The sequence below is a fragment of the Hydra viridissima genome, unplaced genomic scaffold (genome assembly GCF_058129835.1).
Source record: "Hydra viridissima isolate aposymbiotic clone 2 unplaced genomic scaffold, HvirCarnegie_v1 scaffold_8, whole genome shotgun sequence".
In the NCBI taxonomy this organism is placed as follows: domain Eukaryota; kingdom Metazoa; phylum Cnidaria; class Hydrozoa; order Anthoathecata; family Hydridae; genus Hydra; species Hydra viridissima.
The window spans coordinates 13492711-13517032 of NW_028324307.1; the positions used below are offsets into that span (position 1 = coordinate 13492711).

Consider the following 24322-nt stretch of genomic DNA (forward strand, 5'->3'; position numbering starts at 1 on the left):
CTTTTCTGGATGTTTTTCGACTGAAATTTTCGCAATAAGATTTGAAGTCTTTATTTCTAGCCTATTGAGCTTCCTCTGATATAAATCCGATGGGTAATGTAAGGCTTTTAATTATGTCATGTCCATGTATCAACACTTTGTAAACTGATTGAGCCATGTAATACCATGGATAAAGGGACACATATAGTCTAAAAGTGTCAAAACAATAATCCTTGAACTTTTAGCAGTCTATTTCATATCCTGAAGAGAGCGTTACTAAGATAATGCAAATTCTGAATATAAGGTTTTGATCAATACCCAGAATTTCAGCTGTTTGTTCATAAGCTGCAAAAGCACGCCTTGAGCTATTGCCATCATCGCTTGTTCCAGATCCACCACTTTTAGGGAAATCAACAACAAGTCCAAATTTGTTCATAAAATCAGTCTGAATTTTTCGTTTAGCTACAGATGCCTTTTCTTTGTGTTCTTTAGATCTTGCTTGCCACTTTCTTGTTTCTTTTTTATATGCAATGTGCAATACCATCTCAAAAAATCGAATCCATGCATGAAGACTGGAAAGACCATATTTGAACTCTCTGTTAAATTAACCTCATAAGAATTATGAATCTCATTTTAATACATACCCCCAATATTGTGTACTTAGCGCAATTAAAATACTATTAAAACAACGTTAATGCAAAAATGAGTTGTTGCTATGCAAAATTTAGTACCATAGCAACCAACTTAAAACATACATAAAATCTGAACGGGGATTTAAGGGGACGAGCAATCAATTAAAACTCGATTGAAGCATCATGTACCTCAAATAAATATAAGACAACACATGGCAAATTGTGGTAATTATTAGTTATTGTGCGGCAAAAAAAAAGTTTCTTAAGAAATTTTTTTTTTTAATCTGTGATTTTCAAAGTATAACTGAGATAACATGCTATGACAAATTTATTTCACACATTGGTTTTTCTTATCTCTAAATACTCTAGAATAACATGTACTAATTTTTTGTTTCAAAAACGTAGATGTAATTGAAACATAACACAACGTTGATGTCACTGTTAATTACTTATTTATAATTTTTTCCTTTTTTTTTAATATCAATATTCAAATGCTTAGAATCCTGGTAACTAAGGGATTTAATATAAATAAGTTATCAATAAATTTCTCCTAATATATGTAGATACTAAAATTAAATAGGTTTTCAAGATTAGACAACTAAAATTTTTCCCATTTTGTCCACCTACTGGCCCACTGTGCGGTGGTTTAGTAATGGTTGTTTATTATGCGCATGCGTTACATTTTGCTCAAATGTTGGTAAACAATAATCTTCGCAAGTAAACAGAGAACAACCAGTTGCCTAAACTTCAAATTAGATTTATTTGTAGATATTTCTAAATAGTCTATAAGAAATGATTTCAAAACAATACTTTAGGTATGGTATGTGTCATTAAAACTATTATTTAAATAATTTTACAAAGAGAATAGAAGTGGGACTAAAGTGAAACTTAGCTGTTTTTTTGGCGAAGTTTAACCTGTGCTTACATTTTAGTCTATATTCTAAAGTTTTAAATTTTTTAGTGACTATCTTGATTTTTTTTTGAAAATACAAAAGTTCGTAAATTATTAAAAGCAAAAATCAAAAACCGGTTACTTTTTTTTGTGATAATATAATGCTTATAAAGATTGATAAGCTTTCTTTTTATTTGAAAGGTTAAAAATACTGACAGAAATATTATGTAGGCTTTAATACTGCCATTTATTTTCTTTAAATCATTTTGCAGTATTTTATCGGATTATTTTTAGTATCTGCAATTTTTCTTTTTCTTGGCTGAGCTTTTTTTGGTATTTTTCATATATATATATAACACAATGATTTAAAAAAACAAAGATAAAGATCAAATAACAAAAATGATTTTCTCTATTTGTTGCCTCAAGTATATTAAATATTGTTGTATTAGTTTTGGCATTAGGCTTTTCCACATTAGTAGTATATATTTGCGGATCCTGGGACATTGACCCCTTTCCATACTTAAGGTATTCATCATCATCATCATCAATCGGATCCTGGGACATTGATAGCGTTATATATTGGGTGTGTTGATTATCGAAGATGGCATCTTTTTTAAAATTCTTATGATAAGAAGTATAAAAATAATCATGTTATTTGTGTACCTTTTAAGGATCTAAAAATCACTTGTGATTTCAACGGATTCGAAGAATCTAAAAATTCGAAGAATTTCCATTGTTTCAAATAAACTAAATTTTTTTAAGAAGTTAATTCAATTTTCTTACCGTGTTTTGTAGTGTCCGATGGCCAAGGTGGTGTGAGTGTCATCATTTAGTAGGATCCTTTTGTCATCGTTAGCACTGAGTGCGACTTTGTTTATTTCTTCGGTGTAATTTTCATGAAGATGAGATCGGATAACGTTCATGGTTGCAAGTTTTTCTTTCTTCTCCGTTAAGCAATCGTAGTAATGTTGATGTTTGATGTGATTTTTAACGACATTATTTTTGACGCCTTTGCATTTTTTGTGTTCTTCTTTATGGATGGTGTAAGAGTAGAGTTTAGGTCGAAGTCCAACAAACTCTTTAATTTGTTTACCAGCAGCCTCATCTTTGAACTTACCGATAACCTTTTTATTTTCACCTACTTTGAATCCAACGTTTTGAATGGCAGGATGGTCTTTTGGGAATTCGTGTCAAATTTTTCAAGTACATCGTCAGCAATGTCTTCATAGAAATCTTCCATTTGTATTTCGTAAAAGAGTGAGTCTGTGTCGGTCATGAGTAGTTTTAAGCGATCACCGTATTTAGGTTTCATGTAGTCATAGTGGTGCTGAAACATTAAAATTTTGCTGATGTCTAGGATGCTCATTCCTAAGTAGACAGGTTTGTTGTAAACCAGCTTTTTTCTCTTCATGTGTACTGCGATTAAGTTTTCATCAAAAATGGTGAAGCTTTTGAATTGAGGTTTTTTGGATAATTTTAAGGCTTCTTTTCTTGTGGTGATCAGTCTAACGTCAACATGATTTTCAATGTTTTCCATGGTTTTTCCAAAGACAGAGTTGTTCATGAGTTTGAAAAATTCCTTATCAGATTCGAAGGATGTTTCTGTTCTTTTTTTGGTATTGAAATCGATGTATGGTTTCATCCAAGGTTCTACTCTGAAGGTGAAACCTCGATGAATTTTGGTAACGATCAAGCCCATTCGTTCATAAAGTTTTAGGTTTTCATGATGAACGACGTATTTTTCCTTGTTGTTTAAATTCGGAACCAGCTTATCCACTTTTCCAATGGTTAATCTTTCAGGAGCCAAAGGGTAGTCGTTGTGTAAATCGTGAAGCTCTTCAGGGTAGCTCAAGTCGACTTCAAGGATGCAAGGCATAGATTTCCAATTTTTTAGTTCTTCATCGATCATCCATCTGAATCCACCAACGGGAAGAGGTTTGCTCATGGCCCATCCGTATAAATTATTGGCATCCTGGTATTGTAGAAATTTTGATGGTTGTGAAGGGTCATAGTCTTGCATGTATTTGTTGTTAGCAGTTCCATATCGGTTGGAGATCATGCTGATTCCGCCACGTATTCCTTTTTGAGTCATGCGAAGCATATCAGGATTGCTAAAAAGTTCTATTTTTGCTTCAGTCTTTTTATAGCAAGCTTGCATACCGAGTCCAGGGCATGTGTAATACCAGGGTGGATCTTGTTCGTAACTTTCTATGCACACGTTTCTAAAATTTTCAATAACGTCTGTTTGAATGAGCACGTCTGATATGTTGTACAGTTCGTGGTATTCTTTAAAGGTTTTGCAACCAAATACATTCCAAACGTTTTGTGCATGAGCGTATTCTTCATCAGTGATGTGTTTATCGTTTAGTCTGGAATAAAAGGCTTCTTTGGGTGGCAATTGCGTTTCGGAAAACTTTTCAATGGGGTCTACCCAGTCATAAGGATAAATACCTTTTTTTCTTATCAAGTTGAACTGTTCCTTTTTAGGATAATATTCAGCCACGTTTTTGCATTGTTCATCGGTTAGATTTTTAGTTAGTTTGTCTAAACCGAAAGGCAAGAACCTGTAGCTGTCAAGAAACCTCATTTCTTTCATTACTTTTTGAGGTTTACCTTTTTCATCGATATAATCTCTCACTTTGATTTTTTTCGAGAAGCTGATGTAATTTTCTTCATTGTTGGGTATGCAAGTTAGCTTTCCGTCTTTTCCACCTAATTTTTTAATAAACAAATGACTGTCGTAACCGGCCAAATTGTGTAAAAAAATGGGTATGAAACTTGGGATTTGATAATCCAAGTTGCATTGTTTGTGAGCAGCACCACGGTACTTTCCAGTCAAATGGCAGTGATCCCACACTTTGTCACCGTTAAGATCCTTTTTGCAAATGTGGCATTCGGTTGCATCTTTAAACTTCTTTTTATCCTCATCCGTCTTGAGTTTCTTTTCTTTCCATTGTTGCTGTAGTAAATCGCTTTTATTCCGAATCTCTGTAAGGTCTGCTTGAAGCCTGGTGATAAACTTTTGAGCCACGTCATCCTCTTCGCTTTCTGCTGTGTACATGACTGGCTTTCCCTTGTAAATAGTTTCGTCGAAGCATTTGATGAAGTAGCTGAACGAGCTTGGAACATGCTTTTGGTATTGCTTGGTGTACGACTGTTTTGAGTCAGGAGTGCAAGTGTTGACAGGTTTGGTGAAGCATTCAAAGTCTGCATTGACCACAAACGGAACTCTCATGGACATGTTGTAGTTTTTAAACTGAACGGTGGTTCCTTCTTTAGGAAGTTCAATTCTAACCGAGATGTGTTTATAGCAGTCTTCTTGATGTTTTTGAAGCTTTTCTTCTTGGTCATATGCTTGCATGCAACTTCTGCAAATGTGTTGTTTTCTTTTTCCTTTTGTTACTGAAGAACCAACCAGTTTTCCTAAGCTTTTAATGAGACAGTAATGGTTAGTGTCTTTGTTTGAAATGAGCAGCAAATCGATATTATGCTTTCGATCTAAAATTTTAGATATTCGTAAAGGATGGATTATTTTTTCTTCGTACCCAAAGACGTTGATGCTAATATCTGGATTATTCGCTTCAAACTTGTTAATACCTTGAGTAAGGGAAACAGGAAATTCCATTCCATTCCAATGGAGCTCTTCAGATTTTAGAATCAAGTCTTCATCAATTCTTTCGTCATGCGTATTTTTCATGTTAAGAGCTCTGGTGACACTCCACATAAAGCATTGATTGTCATCGTTTTTCATGTTGATGATGGTCTTTTTACTTTTTAGCTCTGGAGGAAGATCGATGTAGGACGAACCGCTGAAAGGTATCCAATCAATCATGTTAACTTCTACTCTTAAAATTTTGTTCACTCTCCAATTGGATCCTTCCTTGTTGTAGTTGGTCATGTTTTCAAGAATTCTTTCTTTCCATGTTTTAAAGCTTTCTCCTTTGTCTGTTGATTCGAGAATAATTTCATATATAGACGGGAAGACCACAGTGCGAAGATTTTCTTCTCCAATAGCAATATTCACACGCATCATTTCGCAGATTAAAACAAGGTTTGTTTTTGTGTTTTTTTTAATGACTTTGATGACAGCCTCTTTGACCATGTTTAAAAAGGCTTCAGGGTCTTCATATCGAACAGAGGGGGTGTAAGTAAATTGTTCAGTGACGTGTTTTATCGCATGATTAGTCAACTCAAACTTTATTTGCGGCTTGTAAACTGCTGATCGCGCGATTGCTTTGAGAGCCATTGATTTGAGAGAGTCCACTTTTCTCTTCACATTGCTCACTGCATTCTTCACCGATTCGGGAACGTAGGGATCAATGGCAGTGAGCACTTGGTTAAAACCGTTGGAGACAGTTGTTGCAATTCTTGAAAGCCAACCAGGTCTTGGAGCAGGAACAGGTTTTGGAGCAATGACGTTTGTTGAATCGACAACAGGTGTGTCAAGGATGGATGATTCATTTCTTGTTACTCGATTTTGCAAGCGAGCAGGTCCGAAAGAAATCAAGTCATTGGAAACAGGTCTCGGTGCAGGAACCGGTCTAGGTGCAAGCAACGGTTTCGCCTCAGTCGTGCGTCTACGAGGAGCAGGCAACGACCTTGTCGAAGGACCATGACCAACGATGGGTTTTGTTGCTCTTATAGCTGCAATGAGCTCAGCTTTTCTCATTCTTGAGATGCCTTTGAGACCTTGGTCTTTGGCCATCTCTCTCAGATTTTTCATGTTAAACATTTCCATTTTTTATATAGAGAGAAAAAATTCTTTAAGCCAATTCAATTTGCCGAGATCAAAAAGAATTTTAATTTTCAACAAAATTAAAATTTCACGGCGCAATCACTTCTATTTGATAACCATGTTTATTGTCGAAGTATTTCCAGTAATGACCCGTTTTTTTTCTTAATTGGTAATGAGACTTGTATTCAGTCACCTCGCCCGTTTCCACATGAATAATTTTGTAAGCGAAAGGATGATTTCTGATGTTTTCAAGCCTTTTCCATTCAGGATCGAATGGTTTCTTTTCTTTTGGTGCATGTATTCTCGGTCTACCCACAGGTCTTTTTTCTTTCACCTTTTCGATTAATTCGTCTCTATCAATCAAATGGTTATCCAGCGCGATCAGTGCCAAAGCCAACAAATTGTTTGATGTTTGCTTTACACCATTTTCCTTCAGCAACTCTTTCAAAGCATTTTTTGTGTAATGCATTTTTATTACTGAAAGATTTTATTTATCTTAATTCAATTTTTTCAGCAAACATCTTTCGATTCTCCGAAGAGAATTAAAAGAAAAATCAGCGATCACATCAAGCAGCAGGAGCGCAAAACCTTTCCCACTCCTCAGCAATATCATTTTCGAACATTCTTCCCATTTCTTCAGCCTCATAAGCTTCAAAATCTCTTTCCATCCGTCTTCTCATATCTTCCAACTCCATTTCTTCTTCATCATCATAAGAATCACTGCTCATTTTTATATCCATTAACATTTCTCTAACTCGAATTCATTTTTTTAATTCTTCGAAAAGAATCAAAAATTCAAGAATCTAAGCAGCAGGAGCGCAAAATCTTCCCACTTTCCAAGAAGACGAAGAGAATTTTTCCCACTCATCATCATCTTCCAACTCTCTTTCCAACATTCTTCCCATTTCTTCAGCCTCATCGTCTGACAAATCATCATATGAAAAATCTTCTTCTTCTTCAAACATCTTTTTTTTAATCGCTTCAAATCTCGAGTTCAATTTTCAATTCTTTAAAAAGAATTAAAAATCGCAGATTTCCAGTGATCAATAGATGATAACCTAAAGCGTCTTATAGCCATCTAGCAACCTACCATCTTTATTTACATATATAACCATACCAGAGCATGTATTGCTGTTTATCCCATGAAGATTAACTTTTATTTTTTCATCACCTGGCTTGTAAAATTCATACTCTCCAAAAAATTCATCTTTAAAAATTTTGCTTTGATTATTACCCATCTTTTTTAATCGTCGTTAATGATATTACTCGAATTCAATTTTTTTTCAGCAAATGGAAAATATTCATATTTTTGGAGCATCGTGTCCATTTTCAGTTTTGCCGACATTATTTTCTTTTCTTCCCAATCGCAGTCCAATTCAAGAATGCGTTTGTCGATCGCTCTCAGCTTTTCTTGCTTGTTCAAATGAACCCACTCTCTGTTGCGCTCTTTGATTTTTTTCTCCATCCGCGAAAAGTCGTCCTCTTTTTTTTCTTCCCACAACATCGCGTAAAGCTCGTCTCTTTTTTCATCGCTGTACACTTCAGGAACTTTGAATCCAAAGGATCTGAACGCAAGAACCTCGAGCTGCTTTTTCTTTTTCTCATCAGTCTCTCTTCGACTACACTCCAGAAAAAACGGGTGAAACGTCATTTTTTATTTAATGATCTCGATCTTAATTCCTTTTTCATCTATTTTTCCGTTTCGCTTCTCAAAATAATTGTTGCCGTGTCCCATCTCTTTCATCGCTTTGTAAAGAGATCCATATTCGGTCACCTCCCCTGTTTCTGCATGAGTCATCTTCACAGTCACGGGATGGTTTCGAATCGATCGCAGTCTTTCGTATTTGGGATCGATCGGCTTGACATCCTCCATCATCGCATTTTTGTCGATCAAATGGTTCTCCAGCGCAATCATCACCAAACCCATTTTGCTTTTCGACGTTTTCGAAACGCCATTCTCGATAAGTAAATTTTTCAAATCCTTTTTCGCATATTTCATCCTTTTATTAAATGTCCATTTTTTAAAAAAAATTCGAAGAATTTCCACGGATCTAATAAATGACGCTCATCTTGTTGCCGTCAGATTTGAGAGCCAACAGCTTGTCTGAAATAACGATTGCAAAGGCTTGAGTGTCTGCAGGAACGTTGGCGTTAAAGATAGCCTTAATTTGCACATCCAACACGGTTGATTTTAACCTCTCAGACTGCTTGCTCACGTCAAAACAGAAAAGAGGACAAATGTACCCGTAATTTTGAGCTGTCAAATTGGGTTGAGCGAGTATTTCGTGAACACCAAAAATCTTGTGGAAAATCTTGCACGAGTCTCTGTAGATCCTTGAAAATTTGTTGTTGTTAAAGTCAATGTCGTAATCCACAGCAGGATACCTCTCGCTGTTTAAGGTGACATACATTTTCTTCAAATTGCAATGGTCAAAAACGGATGGATTTAAATCTTGACTGCCGTCTTTATTGGTCTGGAATCCAACAATGATGTATCTCGGTCGTTCGCTGGCCGATCTTGCACTCAGTCTCCAACTGAACGTATTGGACACTGGAACAGCAATGGTGTCGCACTGTCGAGATTTAAACACTAATGGAGCCTCCACTTTGGACTCGATAAGCTTGTACAAATTGTTGCTTGCCATTACGGATGGGTTGACATGAGGCATGAACAAAGACAGTTTGCTCAAGGTGACTTTTCCTGCGGCTGTGTCTGCGCTCTTGAAAATGGCATCCGTGTCGCTTTTTCTTACAAGGGTTATGGTGTGCTTGAATCCGTAAAGAACTTTTTCGTAATCATCGCAAAAGCCAAAGATGTGATTCAAAGGAATGCAAAATGAAAAGATGCCTTTATCCGCTGGCTTCTTAATGATGTAGTCTTATCTTACGTTAAAACCGTTGTTGTTTGCAAGATCAGCAAGGGCAGTGGTGTCTCTTTGCCACAGCTGATTCATTCCTTCTGACACTTGAAACTCTACAGGATATTTTATGAAACCCAGCATGGTGCTAGCTTGACCTGGACTGTATACGGTTTCAATCTCCTGATTCGACAACTGGTAAGAAATCTGACCGGCTCATATTCGTGAAACTCATTTCTTTCAATGGTTTCATCAACGAGGACTTCTTCTGTAATGTTTAAAATATCTGCCATTTTTCTATACCAAAGAAAAAAAATTTTTCATCTGATTAGACAATCTTCAAGATCCTTTTTGGATCCGTGGAAATCATGCGATTTTAAGCCCTCTTCCCATCTTGACGAGGTCTTGGATCCGGATGACGTTTTTCTTGGACAACTTTTTCGGATAAAGAGACCCTCCAAGAGAGGAATAATCGCTGCTGACGTTTTGAGCTTTTGGAGTTGCTGCAACCATCCCTGAAATAATGTCTTTGCTTTTTTGAGTCAGCTTTTTAGGTTTGGATCCTCCTGATTTAGATCCTTCGGATCCATGGAAATTCGAAGAATTTTTTGATCCTTCGGATCCATGGAAATTCGAAGAATTTTTATGAGTTCCAGTCTTGGCATACACCTTTTCTAAAGCCTTCTTGCCTTGATCAATAGCCACATCCTTTGCAGTCACAATCGCCGAAGAAGCCAATTCTTTACCAGCTGATTTGGCAGCGGTGATCGCTTCTCTTCCCAACTCGCTTTTTGCCATTTTCTGAGCCAAAGTTGAAGCGGCTCTCGATGCGCTTGACGCTGCTGCTCTTTTTAAAAAGTTTCGAAACGTATCCATGATTCCGCTTCCTCCAACAACGTGTTTCTTAACATATCTCTTTCTGTAAATGATCATTTTTTAAATACACGAAAAAAATTTTTCCCTTAGATAACCTTCATCATTGACTTGTACTGGTTTTTGCTTATCACTTTTTGTCTCAACAACTCATCGCAAATAGCAACAGCCTCATTTCTCGATCCCGTATTTCCAGCACGACAAGCAGCCACGCTCAATTCAAGCTTTTCCACCAACGCATTCGGATCGCTAGGAAGAACGATCACTCCTGAACCTTTTTTTCCCTTTTCAATACGCGCCATTATTTTATTGTAGTGATCATTAAAACGATTTTCAATATCACTTCTTGCCTCTTGCAGCTTCATTTGTTTATCAGATTTAGCATGCTTTTTATCGAGCTCTTGAAGATCGTAACGAGAAGGAGCTGAAACAGGATCTTCGGCCGTTTTGTGAGATTTCAGCTCATTTTCAATAGGAATGATGAATTGATTGTATTTTTCCATCTCGGAAGCTCTTGGCTTGTTGTGTCTCGCATCCGGCTTTACGGCTTCACTCTCCACTAAAATTTTCGAGTAATTAGCCACATCTTCTGCTGTCACGTCCTTTGAAACGTTTGGATTAGTCATCAGCTCCCAAAGACCTTTTGTGCCTTCATACTTTTCACCTCCAACAATCATGTCGTTGCCTTCAAACATCACTCCCATTTTTCCAACCCTATATTGACCATCGCTTTTGCTCAATTCAAACTTGTTATTAAAGCTTCTTTTAAATTTTGCTCTTGTGTCCATATCAAACAAACTTTTTATGAACTGATCGTTCTCAGGAAAAATAGACGATTCTAAAAATTCTTCAGGCTTGATGCTCTCCTGCTCGTTTTTCACCTCGTTTTTCACCTCGTTTTTCACCTCGTTTTTCACCTCGTCTTTAACCTCGTTTTTCACCTCGGATTTTATCTTTTTGAGCGTCTTTTTGTTGCTTTGGATGAGCGGCTTAAACAACTTGCTCACATCCATCTGAAAATTTGCATCTGAAATGTTGTCGTTGATGCTGCTCTGATAAATCCTCTTTCTCCTCTCATTTATCTCTCTCACAATTTTATCTCTTTTATTGGGGTCTTGTATTTTAAAAAAAGGTATGGTTTTTAAAATACGATAGAAATTATTTTTCACCCTTCTTGTAAATGTTGTTAAACGCTTGAATGGCATCTTCTCGGCCTTTTTGGATCAGTGTCTCTTTTGTCAATTCATTGATTCCGTTTTTGGCTTTGGTTCGTATCTCCTCCATCATTTCTTTAAACTTTTGAAGCTCACCAAGAATCAACTGAAACTCTGAATTGCTTATTTTATTATCCATCAACGCTTTCGAAATGTGCTCGCTGATCGTGTTCAATTTGGACTCTGCCAACACTTTGATCTTCTCATGCTTTTCCGCTTTCAAGGCCATCCTTTTGTTCACTTGGCCTCCAACAATCGATATAAAACCCAATCCAATAGCCACACCTTCACACGCAATCGCTACTGGACTGGCAATAATCGTGGACAAAAGTCCTATTCCAGTCGCACCCAATGTTATGCACAATCCCTGCATCGCATTGTCCACATTTGAAATGATCCTGAAAACGCGATGGTACTTTTTGCTGAGATGAACTCGCTTCTTTCTCTCGTTGTCAATCTCTTTCTGAATCTCACCTATCTTTTGAAGACGGTAAACGTGTCCTGAATCATCCAATGGAGCCGTTGGAAGAACTGGATGTATTTCTTTATAACTGTTTAAATCCATTTTTTTATTAAGGAGAAATAAAAAAATTTCTTCCCTGGCGAGGACTCAAAAGAAATTCACAATGCAAAGGCTCTCTCCCTTTTTAATCACGACGTCTTTGTCGCTTCTGTTATAAATTTCCATAAAGACGTTATCCACAGACTCTGAAAAAATTAAAAAGTGACTGAAATAATTCAGCTTTAAATTGTGCTCATGTCTCAAATTCACCAAAGCAACACCTCTATCCACTTTAATCCCAAACATAAAAACAATCGTCTGCTTGGATAAACGGTTCAACTTGATGTCTCTTTGAGCAAATATTTCACATCTGGAACGACGACAAAGCCGTCTAGGAGGATGATCCAAATGATCGTTAAAATAAACGGTTCCTTTCAACTTATTCTCGTCAACACAAATGATTCTTCTCCTCTTTTTAACAGTAAAGGAAACTTTTTTCGTAATCTTTCTCTTCTCTCTTTTGCATCCTCGTCTTTTTTTTCAAGCAACCATCGAACCCTTTCTTTAGTTTCCGCAATGAGCAAAAGTCTATCACAGGTTCTTAAGATCGCTTTGATTTCATCTGACATTTTTATTTGTGCTGAATTTATTTAAATTCTTTTGCATAATATTTTTTCATGGAAATCATAAATGATTTTTAGATTCTTCGAATCCGTTGAAATCACAAGTGATTTTTAGGCGTAATAAAAGACTTGACCGAGCAAAAGGTAAAAGCTTCCAGATTGACCGACTTGCGCGTCGCCGGAGTTGAGAGTGACGACAAGCCTTCTTCCGGATGAAACGCTGGGCATGGAGTCAGCTTCTCCGAAATTTCTGTAAAAAGAGATGGTGGTGGTGGATCCGATGGATGCAGTGGATTGGTACAGCAGTCCAGTTGATTTGTTGTTGAAGGAAGTTAAATTCGAGCCGTTCCATGACGAAAAATAAAAATCTTCTAATCCTGAGGAGGAAAAGATGCATGTGCTGTCACCGTCATATCCGGGAAAGTAGGTGTAATTGTTGGTGTTGTATGGAGTCCAAGGAGTGAGAACGGTTCCGTTTCCGGGAGGCACATTTCCGTCGTACATTCTGACTCTGGATTCCCATCAGTTTCCAGAAGAGCCGATGATGTGCACTCTGATGTATTTCAACGACACGCCATTTCCTTTTCCGTTGGTGTTCATCAAAACGTATTCGCTGCCATAAGTGGTGTCCAAATATCGAAACGTTCTACAGTACAGCTTGTAAAGAGGGATGGTGGCAGGAATAGAAGCAAGTGTGGAAATGAACGGTTGAATCCAATACGTGATGGCGGTGTTATTTCTGTTTACCAGTTGAATGGAGACGTCGTTTCTGAAAGGCATGTCCAACGTGAAATATCCCTCCAATGAAGTGGTGTTAAACATGTTGCAACCTTGCAAAGAATTGGCGTAATATGCTCCTCCCAATGGTGAAAAAAGCAAATCGGTGGCGAGACCAGTTGCATCCACTCCGGTTCCTTCTGTTGTTTCTGCATAATTCCCCACATTGATTTCTCCGTCAGTAAAGATTCGAATGAAAACTTGACCGGGAATATTTGTTCCAGAGGTGCTGTATAAAGCCAGCCACAACCTTCTCAGCACTCCAGATTTTCCGGAAAACGCAAACACTGGCGAAGTGGTTAATGCTGCAACGGTCTGTGACTTGAACCCCAAACTGGTGAAGCTCGAGCTTGGAACAACGCTGGTCAAACTCGATTTTTGCAACAACAAGTCAACGTAGCTTTTTGTCGCTCCGTCTTGTGCGCTTGACGGGTCGAGCACATTGATCAATTTGTGAGAATTCAAATCCAAGTCTGCTGTTCCGATCACCGTGCCACCGCCTGACGCATGCGTGTCCACGTAATTTTTAGTGGCTGAATCCGAAGCGGAAACGGGTTCCGCCATATTGGTCAGTTTGTGTTGTGTCATGTTGACGTCTACGTAAGAAATATTATTGTAAGAGACTTTGGTGTCTACATACCCTTTTGTCGCTGCGTCTTTTAAATTGGTAGGATCGCTCACATTAATCAACTTGTGAGAGTTCATGTCAATGATTCCCGTGATTGTACTGGATCCATCTGTTTTAACACACAGACTTGAGCTGACGTCGACGTAATTTTTTGTCGCGGCGTCATGAAGAGCTGTTGGCTCGTTCAAATTGATTGCCTTGTGGAAATTCAAATCCAAGTCTGCTGTTCCGATCACCGTGTCACCGCCTGACGCATGCGTGTCCACGTAATTTTTAGTGGCGGCATCGTGCGAAGTGGTTGGTTCTGCCAGATTGATGATTTTATGAGAGTTAAAATCCAAATCAGCAATGATGGTGCTGTTTCCATCTGTTCTGACATACAGATCGCTTGAAAGAGAGGTTGAATAAGGGTTGTATAAATAACGACCCAATTCTGATCTACCAAATTTGTCAATCATTTTTACATGCCTCAGATTTTATTTTTTGCCTTAGCGCGGGTCTTCTACCACAAGGTGTTGATAACGTCCTGAAAGTCAGAGCCTTCATCTAGTTTTTTCAAGACGTAAAGGCACAAGTGACCACAATAAGAAGTATGACCAAACTGAACTTGCTCGCTGTTGTAATAAACAGGGCTTTTCAGATATTTCACCAATTCAGCAAGAGGAGGCTGAGCATAAGAATCAAAGCTGAATTTCTTATCACCGTCTTTGTACCAGCACACCCAATGAAATCCTCCTGTGTTTGAATCACCCGTGTTAACAATACCACATTCTTTTCTTCTCAGTTTTTTCGGCAATGTATCTCTTTCAAAAACGCCTTGAAAGTTTTTTAATTTTAACTGTTTAGCAGCTTTTTCCAATTGAAAGTTGGTCAAAGCCACGTTAGGTATAACAATTCCTTCAACGTTGATCATTTTTAAATTTGTGTAAAATTTAAAAATCACTTGTGATTTCCACGGATCTTTATTATTCTTCGTCAGAGTCCATTTCACCTAAATCCAAATCACCCATGATGCTTTGAACCAACACAGGAGCATTTTTCATGATGACCACCTCTGGAAGCTTGACTTGAATGGACTCTACCTGCAATCCAATAAAAACACCTTCAATTTTTAAAGACGCAATCGCATAACATCTTTGACGAACATACCTCAATGGATCTGCCATGACAAGCTTTTTACACTCCTTTTTGCAAAACAAAGAAGTAATTCTCTTTTCTTTTGTATACAACTTTCCGAAAAAAATGGAAGATGAACTTTCTGAATTTTTCTTAAAAATGGACAAATCATCTACCATCATCTTTTTAGTTCTTCCTCCTTTCTTCAACAAGGCTGTCTTAAAAACGACTTGCTCACGAAGAAATTTTATTATTTTCTCAATCACCTCCATAAACTTTTCTTCTTCTGATCCCTCATGAGAAACAAAAGACATGGAATATCCCGTCAGCTCTTTTGTCTTTGGATCCAAATTCTCAAACACACCCAAAGAATACAAAACAGGGGTTCTTAAAATAAAAGGAGCTTTTCCATTTGCATACTCGTAATACAGCGGAATCTTTTGATACTGAATAGGTCTTGTGGCTGCGTAAACCTTCCCAGCCAATAATTTGCTCTCATCAAAATTCTCAATCGTCACGAAGTTCATCTTTTTTAATGGGAATCTAAATCTGAGAAAAAAAATTTTCTTTTTCTATTAAAAATGTACCAAAAGATCAGTTCAACATTTCAAAAGGACAAGCTGACAAAATTAAAAAAGCGTTACATGATAAAGCTGAAACCAGCATAAAACTCACTCGTCAAGACTTGAACGGTGAACATGTTCTTGCTGTCACTCAAACCCAACTCAACCAAATTGCAAAAGCCTATGAAGCTGGAAAAGGGGTCACCCTCAAACTCAGCAAAAAACAACTCATGCACAACGCAAAAGTAGAAGGAGGATTCACCGGTGCCCTTTTACCTTTACTCGGAATGATCGGAAGCACCATCGCCACAAAAGTCGTTCCAGCTCTTGCCACTGGACTGTTAGGTGGAGTCGGAGCTTCTGCCGGTTCTGCCTTAGTCGACAAAATTGCTGGGCGCGGTATCGTTTACCTCAGAAAAGGCGGAAAAGGACTAAAAATATCCAGATTAGGATCAGGTATATACCTCAACCATTGGGATGGAAACACTCAAGGTGATGGGCTTTACATCAAAAACAAAAAAGCATACGATCGTATCGGCTCTGGAGAAGAAGAACAATTCTCCGGTCTTGGCTTACTGCTCGGTCCTAATTCACCCTTTAATAGCATACCCATTTTAGGATCCATTCTTTAGAACCATGGAAATTCTTTGAAAACGTTTTCGAATGTTTATAAAGAAAATACACCTTTATCATTCCCAATTCTCCTTCAGACAAAATCATTAACGTCTCTCCCACATACACATCCAACACGCTCGAAAAAGAAACGATTTTTGAAACCCGATACAGCTGATCAGACTTACGCATCAAATCCAATTTCTTATCGTCGCTCTCTTCTCCAAACTTAAAACTCTCACTAATAACACCGCTTGTCTCCATTGAAAATATCAACATCCCTTTCTCTAAACACACTCTAAATTCCGATGTCGGCTTCACCATCTTACACATTTCGCTAAACCTCGAAGCCGAAACTCTTCTCTTTGACCAAAAAGAATAGCGCTCACTCAAACTCACGTTTTGAACGCTTTCCGTCGCCACCTTAATATTATACGCAAACTGGTCTAAAGTTCTCACAGCGATTTCTAAAATTCCCGCACTCAAAATCGACAAAGTCAACTCGCTTCCATTTTTCACCGTTTTAAACACCTTGCTCACATAACTCTCAACACCTACATGCAACGATTCCTCAAATTCAAACACGTACTCCTCAAAACGATCCGATAAAAGATCCACTTCAAACATTAAATTTATCGTTGTTTTTGTTCGCACACTTATCCCTTCTTTACTGATTCTCATACACACCATCCTCATGTTTTTGAACAAAAGATCAAACAACGCTTTCACTTCACCTGCATTCTTTGTTCGCGCTATAAACATTTTTAAGAAAAAAAGAAATTTTTTAAATCACATCTTAAGAAAATTGAATTAACTTCTTAAAAAAATTTAGTTTATTTGAAACAATGGAAATTCTTCGAATTTTTAGATTCTTCGAATCCGTTGAAATCACAAGTGATTTTTAGATCCTTAAAAGGTACACAAATAACATGATTATTTTTATACTTCTTATCATAAGAATTTTAAAAAAGATGCCATCTTCGATAATTAACACACCCAATATATAACGCTATCAATGTCCCAGGATCTGATTGATGATGATGATGATGAATACCTTAAGTATGGAAAGGGGTCAATGTCCCAGGATCCGCAAATATATACTACTCACATTTGCTACTTGATAAAATATTTTGAAGGAATCACCTCCATAGTCACCTCCTATTTTGATATGGAATTCGTGGTCTTTAATCTTGTTGTATAATAATTTGTTGCTAAATTATAATAATTGGTTGTTGCTAAAATTATAACAAGAAAATTTAGTTTTTGCTTTAATAGTATTGCATTTAGTTCTAATATTTTTAAGTAATTTAATTAATTGTAGTATGTTTGTAAAAGGTTTGTTTGTACCTATCTAGTCTATCTAGTACATTTGTTATACGTCCTTGTAGATTTTTGATATATGCACATGGCAATTCCTTGATTTCATAAGAACTTTTTTGAATCTTTTTTTTTAACCATAAATGGGGCGTTTTTAACAATAAGATCATCACATGACCATTTCTTATCCACATTTCTTTGTTTTGCATTAGAAGCACATACAACATTCTTGTTTTTCAACCACCTAAAATGATATTTTTTTTTTTTTATCAATAACTATTAAAAGTATTGAATTTGTATTTTCAAGATTTCTATTTGGTCTAGGAATTAATTCATGCGCTTTTTAATTTAAAAACTGAAGGTTTATTTCAAAAACTAAATGGATGAATACATTAATGAAAATAGTGTCCATCGCTAGTCACTACTTTTGCCCATCTTTCCGGCAATTTACGAATTCCGTGTCGAAAAAATGCTTCATCTTTCCGGCAATTTACGAATTCCGTGTCGAAAAAATGCTTCATCCTTAGAAGTGATCCAATCAGAGACCCATTTTTCGATATTTTCTGAAGAAGTGAAGCGCTGTCCAATCAAATCGTTATTCATGCAATCGAACAAGTAGTAGTCAGAAGGAGCAATGTCCGGAGAATACGGCGGGTGGGGTAACACTTCCCATCCGACATTTTCCAAATAGTTTTTGACAGGTTTTGCGACATGTGGTCCAGCGTTATCATGCTGAAAAATGAGTTTATCATGTCTGTTACCCCAATCTGGTCGTTTTATGACCAGAGCTTGCTTCAAATGCATTAATTGTCGTCGATTAATGCATTTGAAGCAAGTGTTACCCCACCCGCCGTATTCTCCGGGCATTGCTCCTTCTGACTACTACTTGTTCGATTTCATGAATAACGATTTGATTGGACAGCGCTTCACTTCTTCAGAAAATATCATGGTACACCACACCTTTCATATCCCACCATATACACAGCATAACCTTTGCACAGTGAATATTCCGTTTAGGTTGTGATGGACCTGGTTCACCTGGCTTTACCCAGGCCTTTTTTCGTTTAGAACTCTCGTAATAAATCCATTTCTCATCACCAGTAACAATTCGATGCAAAAATCCCTTTCTTTTCTGTCTTTCAGCAGCAATTCACAAATGGTCTTTCTTCTTTCCACGTCTCTGTCTTTCAATTCATGTGGAACCCAATGAGTTATTTTTTGAATCATACCCATGGCTTTGAGGCGTCTGGAAACTGTTGATTGTTCAACTCCTAACAATTTTGCAAGATCCTCTTGCGTTTGACAAGAATCCTGATCGAGCAATGCTGCCAATTCTGCATCTTCAAATTTTTTCGGCTGTCCTGGTCGTTCTTGGTCTTCCAAACAAAAATCACCACTTTTAAACCGGGCAAACCACTTCTGACACGTTCGCTCAGCTAGAGCATGGTCATCATAAACTTCAACCAAAATACGATGACTTTCGGTAGCACTTTTCTTCATGTTAAAGTAATGAAGAAGAATCCCCCGCAAAAACACTTTATCAGGAACAAAAACCTAAATTATCAGTTAAATTAAAAATAGTGTTGTTTACGCTTAAATCAAATGATTTATAATGAAAATGATGCGCAATAACAGTGATCTTCGCACGCATGCGTGGCTAAACGAAACGCTGAGACAATAAGCTAGTTTCGTAATCCCTTGTCAAACGGCACGAATTCATTCCTTGACCAAATATATAATAATTGCAATCTTGTGTACCTAGATAATATTTTCATGTTAACATAAGTAATGCTCATGTTTGCTTTTAAACTGACCATCTCTTCAGCAGATATTTTTGCTTTTGAAATATATGATTTGTTCAGAATATATTCTTTTTTATTTTCATTAAAAGATTTCAAAAGAGTAGCAGTTTGCTTGATTGTAGAACTGATGCTTTCTCCACATGTTTTGCTCATATTATGTTTTAGCTGTAATTGTTGTCTGCAAATTGTGCGTAAACATACATCTGAACTTTCTTTGTAGGCTCTTGGTGTTGATGTAAAGCATAAGGACTAAAATATTGTGTAATTTATTTAAAATATTAAAAAAATCATACTATAGCTTCCTAATAAAAAAATAAAAGCATTTTTGTTTTGTTATAGTAATTTTACAGTCTCTGTTTTTGTAAAGATAGTCTTACCCTTGGTCCACCTGTTGGAAATTCAATTACATTTGATGTTGTTTGAGACATTTTTTGTTTTATTACATGCAGAGCAGCATCTTCAATATTTCTTGGTATAACACTTGTTGAATCCAATACAAATATATCTGAAAAGTTTATTTGTGAAGTTGATGACAATAATATTGATAATGTTGTTGAACTTGATATCGTAGTTGTCTGACAAGTTTTTTGATGTTTCTTTTGCTCTGACAGTTGTGTGACTTTAAACAATTTACCACAACCTTGCTTGCATACTTCTTGCAAATTTTCTATCATTTCAATGGTATTGGTTGATGAAATCAACCCATCACTTGGAATTGAAAAGGAACATTTAGGGTATTTTGTTTTTGATATTAGTTTGCCAATGATAAGTGGTAATAGACATAGTGCGCAGAATGAATGAAGACATTTTTTTATAATAATTGGTTTATGATAATGTCGTTGCAAATAGTACACACAAAGATGCACATGAGGGTTTAAGATGCAGTTAATATTTTTCAGTTTATGATTAAATTGTTTGAGGTAAAAGTTTGATTGTATGTTATTTATTATATATCTAGTCCAAATATTTTCACTATAACTAATACTTAAAGGTCTTCCACTTATCTTTTTCTTTTTTATTCTTCCTTTATTGGCTTTAAAGCAAACACATTCAGTTGCAATGCAATTTTCAGGCTAAGATCTTTATTTTAGTTCAGTGTTTGAACCTTATTCAATATTTCTTAATATTGAAAAGTATCTATAACTAGGGCTATAAATCCTGGCTCGTGTTCGTGAACGGCTCGCTGATCGGCTCGACAAGAGCTCGTTCATGTTCGGCTCGAATGGTAAACGAGCCGAGATTGAACATCATAGGCTCGTTCATATAGGCTCGATTAAAGCTCGAATATATATATATATGTATATATATATATATATATATATATATATATATATATATATATATATATATATATATATATATATATATATATATATATATATATATATATATATATATATATATATATATATATATATATATATATATTACACTAAATAATTGATTAATATAAACAATTTAATTACGTGAGGCTGCTATTGGCTATTGTCATTTGCCAACAGGCCCAATATGTTTTAGACCATTTTTAATGGATTTAAGAGTGTACAAATTATGCAAAACAGAAAAGTAAACATATAAAACTTTTTTTTCAAACTCTTTTCACAATGATTTTGTTGAAGGAGCCATTTTTTAACTTGTAGAGAGGTATTTTTTCAAGTTGCACAACTAAATGTTTCGTGATAATATATTGAATGTTTGTTTATTTACTCTGCTATTTAATCAGGTAAAGTCGTGAATTATTGTTTTTGTTAAAAACTTGTATTTACTAAATCTAGAACTATAAATTAGTGCTCAACAGACTTTTTTTTAACTTTGAAAATATAAACTTCGAAATTTTAAAATTCGAATTCCATTACTTCGAACTACTAACTTTCTAACTTTAATATACAATTCGCGTCATATTAAAACGATTAAATGCATTATAACATTTTTTCTTGCTTTCTGTTATTATAAAAGTTTATTCATTTCTCTTCCTCTTTGTGAATAAAAATGTTGATTATAAAACTTTTAATATAATTAATAGAACTATAAGTTGGAGAGCGTCAAACAATTATTTTTTATATTTAATTATCTAGATTCATTCTCACGCAAGTTTGTTGTAAAATTTCAGATTTTCAGCGAACTTTTGAGGTTCAACTTCAAGAGAATTAGAGGAAGGCTTTTTATCTTGTTTCATCCAATGCAATGAGAGCATAACTTATATTTGTGAAAATGTAATTTGAACTATTAGAGTGCAGTGTTTAATAGGAATTATTATGTTTGTGAGAGTTTACATTATGTTTGAACTTTGAACATTAAGTTTGAACTTTGAACATTAAGTTTGAACATTGAACTATTAGATTTAACTTTTATTTTGAACTATTAGATTTGTGGGATCTTATTTCATTATGTTGTTTATTTGCATGTTTAATAGACTGTAGAATTGTTTATGTTGTTTGTTGATTTGGACTTGCATTATTTACAAACGAGCCTTTAACGAACGATTTTTTTTTACTAAACGAGCTTTAAACTAACAGGTTACAATAATTATTTTGAGCTTTAAACCAGTCGAGCTCGAGCAACATGTAAAACGAGCCGAGCACAAACAATACTAATCCTTAACAAGCCGAGATCGAACAAAGAATCTCATGTTCGAAACGAGCTCGAGCCGAGCCTGAACACTCTTTATATGTAAACGAGCCAAGCCGAGCCTTGGCAAGCTTGGCTCGTTCGGCTTGATTTACAGGCCTATCTATAACACATTTTTTGAGGATGCATATTTGGGTGGTCCTTATCGATTCGGATAAGAAAACAAAATTCTATTCTAACGATATGTTTTGTTAAAACAACATTATCTAGGTACTAAGGGTCTGCGTATCGTTATCGGTATATCGGTATGAACCTTATTTTTAAATTATAAAATCATGAATATAAATAATCTATACTAAGATTTAAATAGCAGAGTCCATAGATTTTTTCAGCTACATTTAAAGTATTTGACCCTGGCTAATTATTTGTCTGGATACATATCAGAGGTTCGCCTAATAGTACTCCTATTTACCTGAAATACATTACTTTCTACCTGAAGTATATTATATAATATCGATATGTGTATGTGTGTGTTATATATATATATATATATATATATATATATATATATATATATATATATATATATATATATATATATATATACACACACACATATAAATACACACACACACACACACACACACACACACACAGAGACACACACACACACACTGGCTAGAGAGTATATCAAAGGTACTTTAATCTATATATATATATTAATGGGTTATTTTGACTACCATAATGGCTGACTTTATTAAAACTTTGAAAGAAAAAAAGCCAAAAATTATGCGTTTTAATTTTGAAAGTATACATATTTAACACTTAGTTCAGACTTTTTTGACAACATACATTGTGTTTACTAATGCATATGATTGGTTAAATGTAAAAAAATCAGGAGTGGGGAGAGTTTCAACCTGGGGGTCAATTTGGAGAACAGTTTTGCTTCACTTTTTTTTTACAGAATTTTTGTGAAGTTAGACATCTAGATAATATATACAATTGGGAAGGATTAACTTTTAAAACCGGTAAAGATAGGCAAAACGACATCTTGACTCGGCTTGAAGATTTATGATATATTTGAACTAAAATTTGGCATTTAAAAAAATAAATAAATTGGAATATTGTAAAAAATATCGTTATTATACCGATAAATATCGGTATTCTCGTTATTTTTATGTATTCCGATAAACCGATAAAAAAAGCCGATAACATCGTTTCAACCGATAAGTTATCGTTTGGTTATCGGTTCAAACGATAACTAAACCGATATTATCGTGTCATAGACAAACTCATATCGTTTGATATCGTTATCGTTTCATATCGTTATCGGTTCAAAATAATAACGATACGCAGACCCTTAGTTACACCCTACATTATCATTATCTAGACTTTCTCCGCATATTCTGCATAATGTTTTTAGTTTTGTTTCAGGAGACTCAGTCATTTTTACGTGTTTTTTTATTGCTAAAATATAAGATTTGATGTACAAAAATTTAAAATTTAAAAATGTAACCGGACTCTGTTTTTTTTTTATTATTATTATAAAGTTAAAACCATCTTTTTTTAAATATATAGAGCTTTAAAGCATAAAAATTCTAATAAAAGCTTAATTATTATGTTTTAGTAGTAAGGATGACCATAAAATAATTTCCGACTTTCCTGCGTATTTTATAACATAAAAGTTAATAAATTTAAGTATTTTAAATAAAATTTGTTTTCCTCGGCCCCCCTTTTTAAAGTTTATAAGTTTATATCTGGTATATACATCTTCAAAGCAATGATATGACCTTTTTTATTAGGTTACGGTAAAAGACCATTACAAAAAAAAATCAAAATTACGATGTTGTTGTTGTTTCTAAAGTAACGCATGCGCATAATAAATATCCACAAATGCTTAAAATTAAAACATCGTGACTCCTGGACAACAATGCACCCAGTCACAATACTCGGCTATTGTTGCGTTTTATGAGGTAAATGATGTCAAGTTTGTTTTTGAAGTTGACTGGTGGGCTGTACTAAGTAAATGGAAAAAGAAGTAGGTATCTTAAAAATTATTTAGAAAAGTTTTGCTCGACCCAAACATGTAACGTATTTCATGTCATTGTGAGACAGCCGAAACACCAGTTGAATGCACATTTCCAGGAATACAAAATGTACGGTAATGACAAAAACACAGGACAAAAGAACTTAAATTACCATTCCGCAGGGAAAGTTTCACAATTTTAGAAATTGTTTTGCTAGGAACAAATATGTATGGTTTTTGGTTTTTAGGTCAACCGGTAGATTCTAGGTAGGACCTAATAATAATTTAAAACCCAAGTGCCTGCCAATGCAAAAAGTAAGAAGAAAAGGAAAAAGATACAAGGGTAGAAAATAAAACAGCAATCATGTTGATGAGATTTTACAATCATTAAACTTTTTTAAAACTTTTCAATAACTTTTATCCTTTTTCTATATTTTATATTTTTCATTTTACTTTTTTTTTTTTTAATGAAAAAGAAACAACCTGCATTTGAATTGTTTTTTTTTTTTTTACATGTTTTATACTTTTTTAATATTTTTTTTTGTTTTGTATTTGCATACAATAGTCAAGATCGAGCTGTGAATGCCTCATGAAATAAATAGCAT

The 24322-nt window shown here is 35.3% G+C and overlaps 1 protein-coding gene and 1 pseudogene across 1 annotated transcript; both read right to left on the reverse strand.

Annotated features, from left to right (window-relative positions):
- Positions 1-220: 220 nt before the first annotated feature.
- Positions 221-23138, reverse strand: LOC149885215 (uncharacterized; annotated as a pseudogene).
- Positions 14498-16685, reverse strand: LOC149885216 (uncharacterized). Its single transcript, XM_090095215.1, has 2 exons — positions 15505-16685; positions 14498-15378 (listed from the first exon to the last, which is right to left on the reverse strand). Exon 2 carries the CDS (start codon positions 15354-15356, stop codon positions 14679-14681), a length of 678 nt encoding a protein of 225 aa, XP_089951341.1. The 5' UTR covers positions 15357-15378; positions 15505-16685; the 3' UTR covers positions 14498-14678.
- Positions 23139-24322: the final 1184 nt, after the last annotated feature.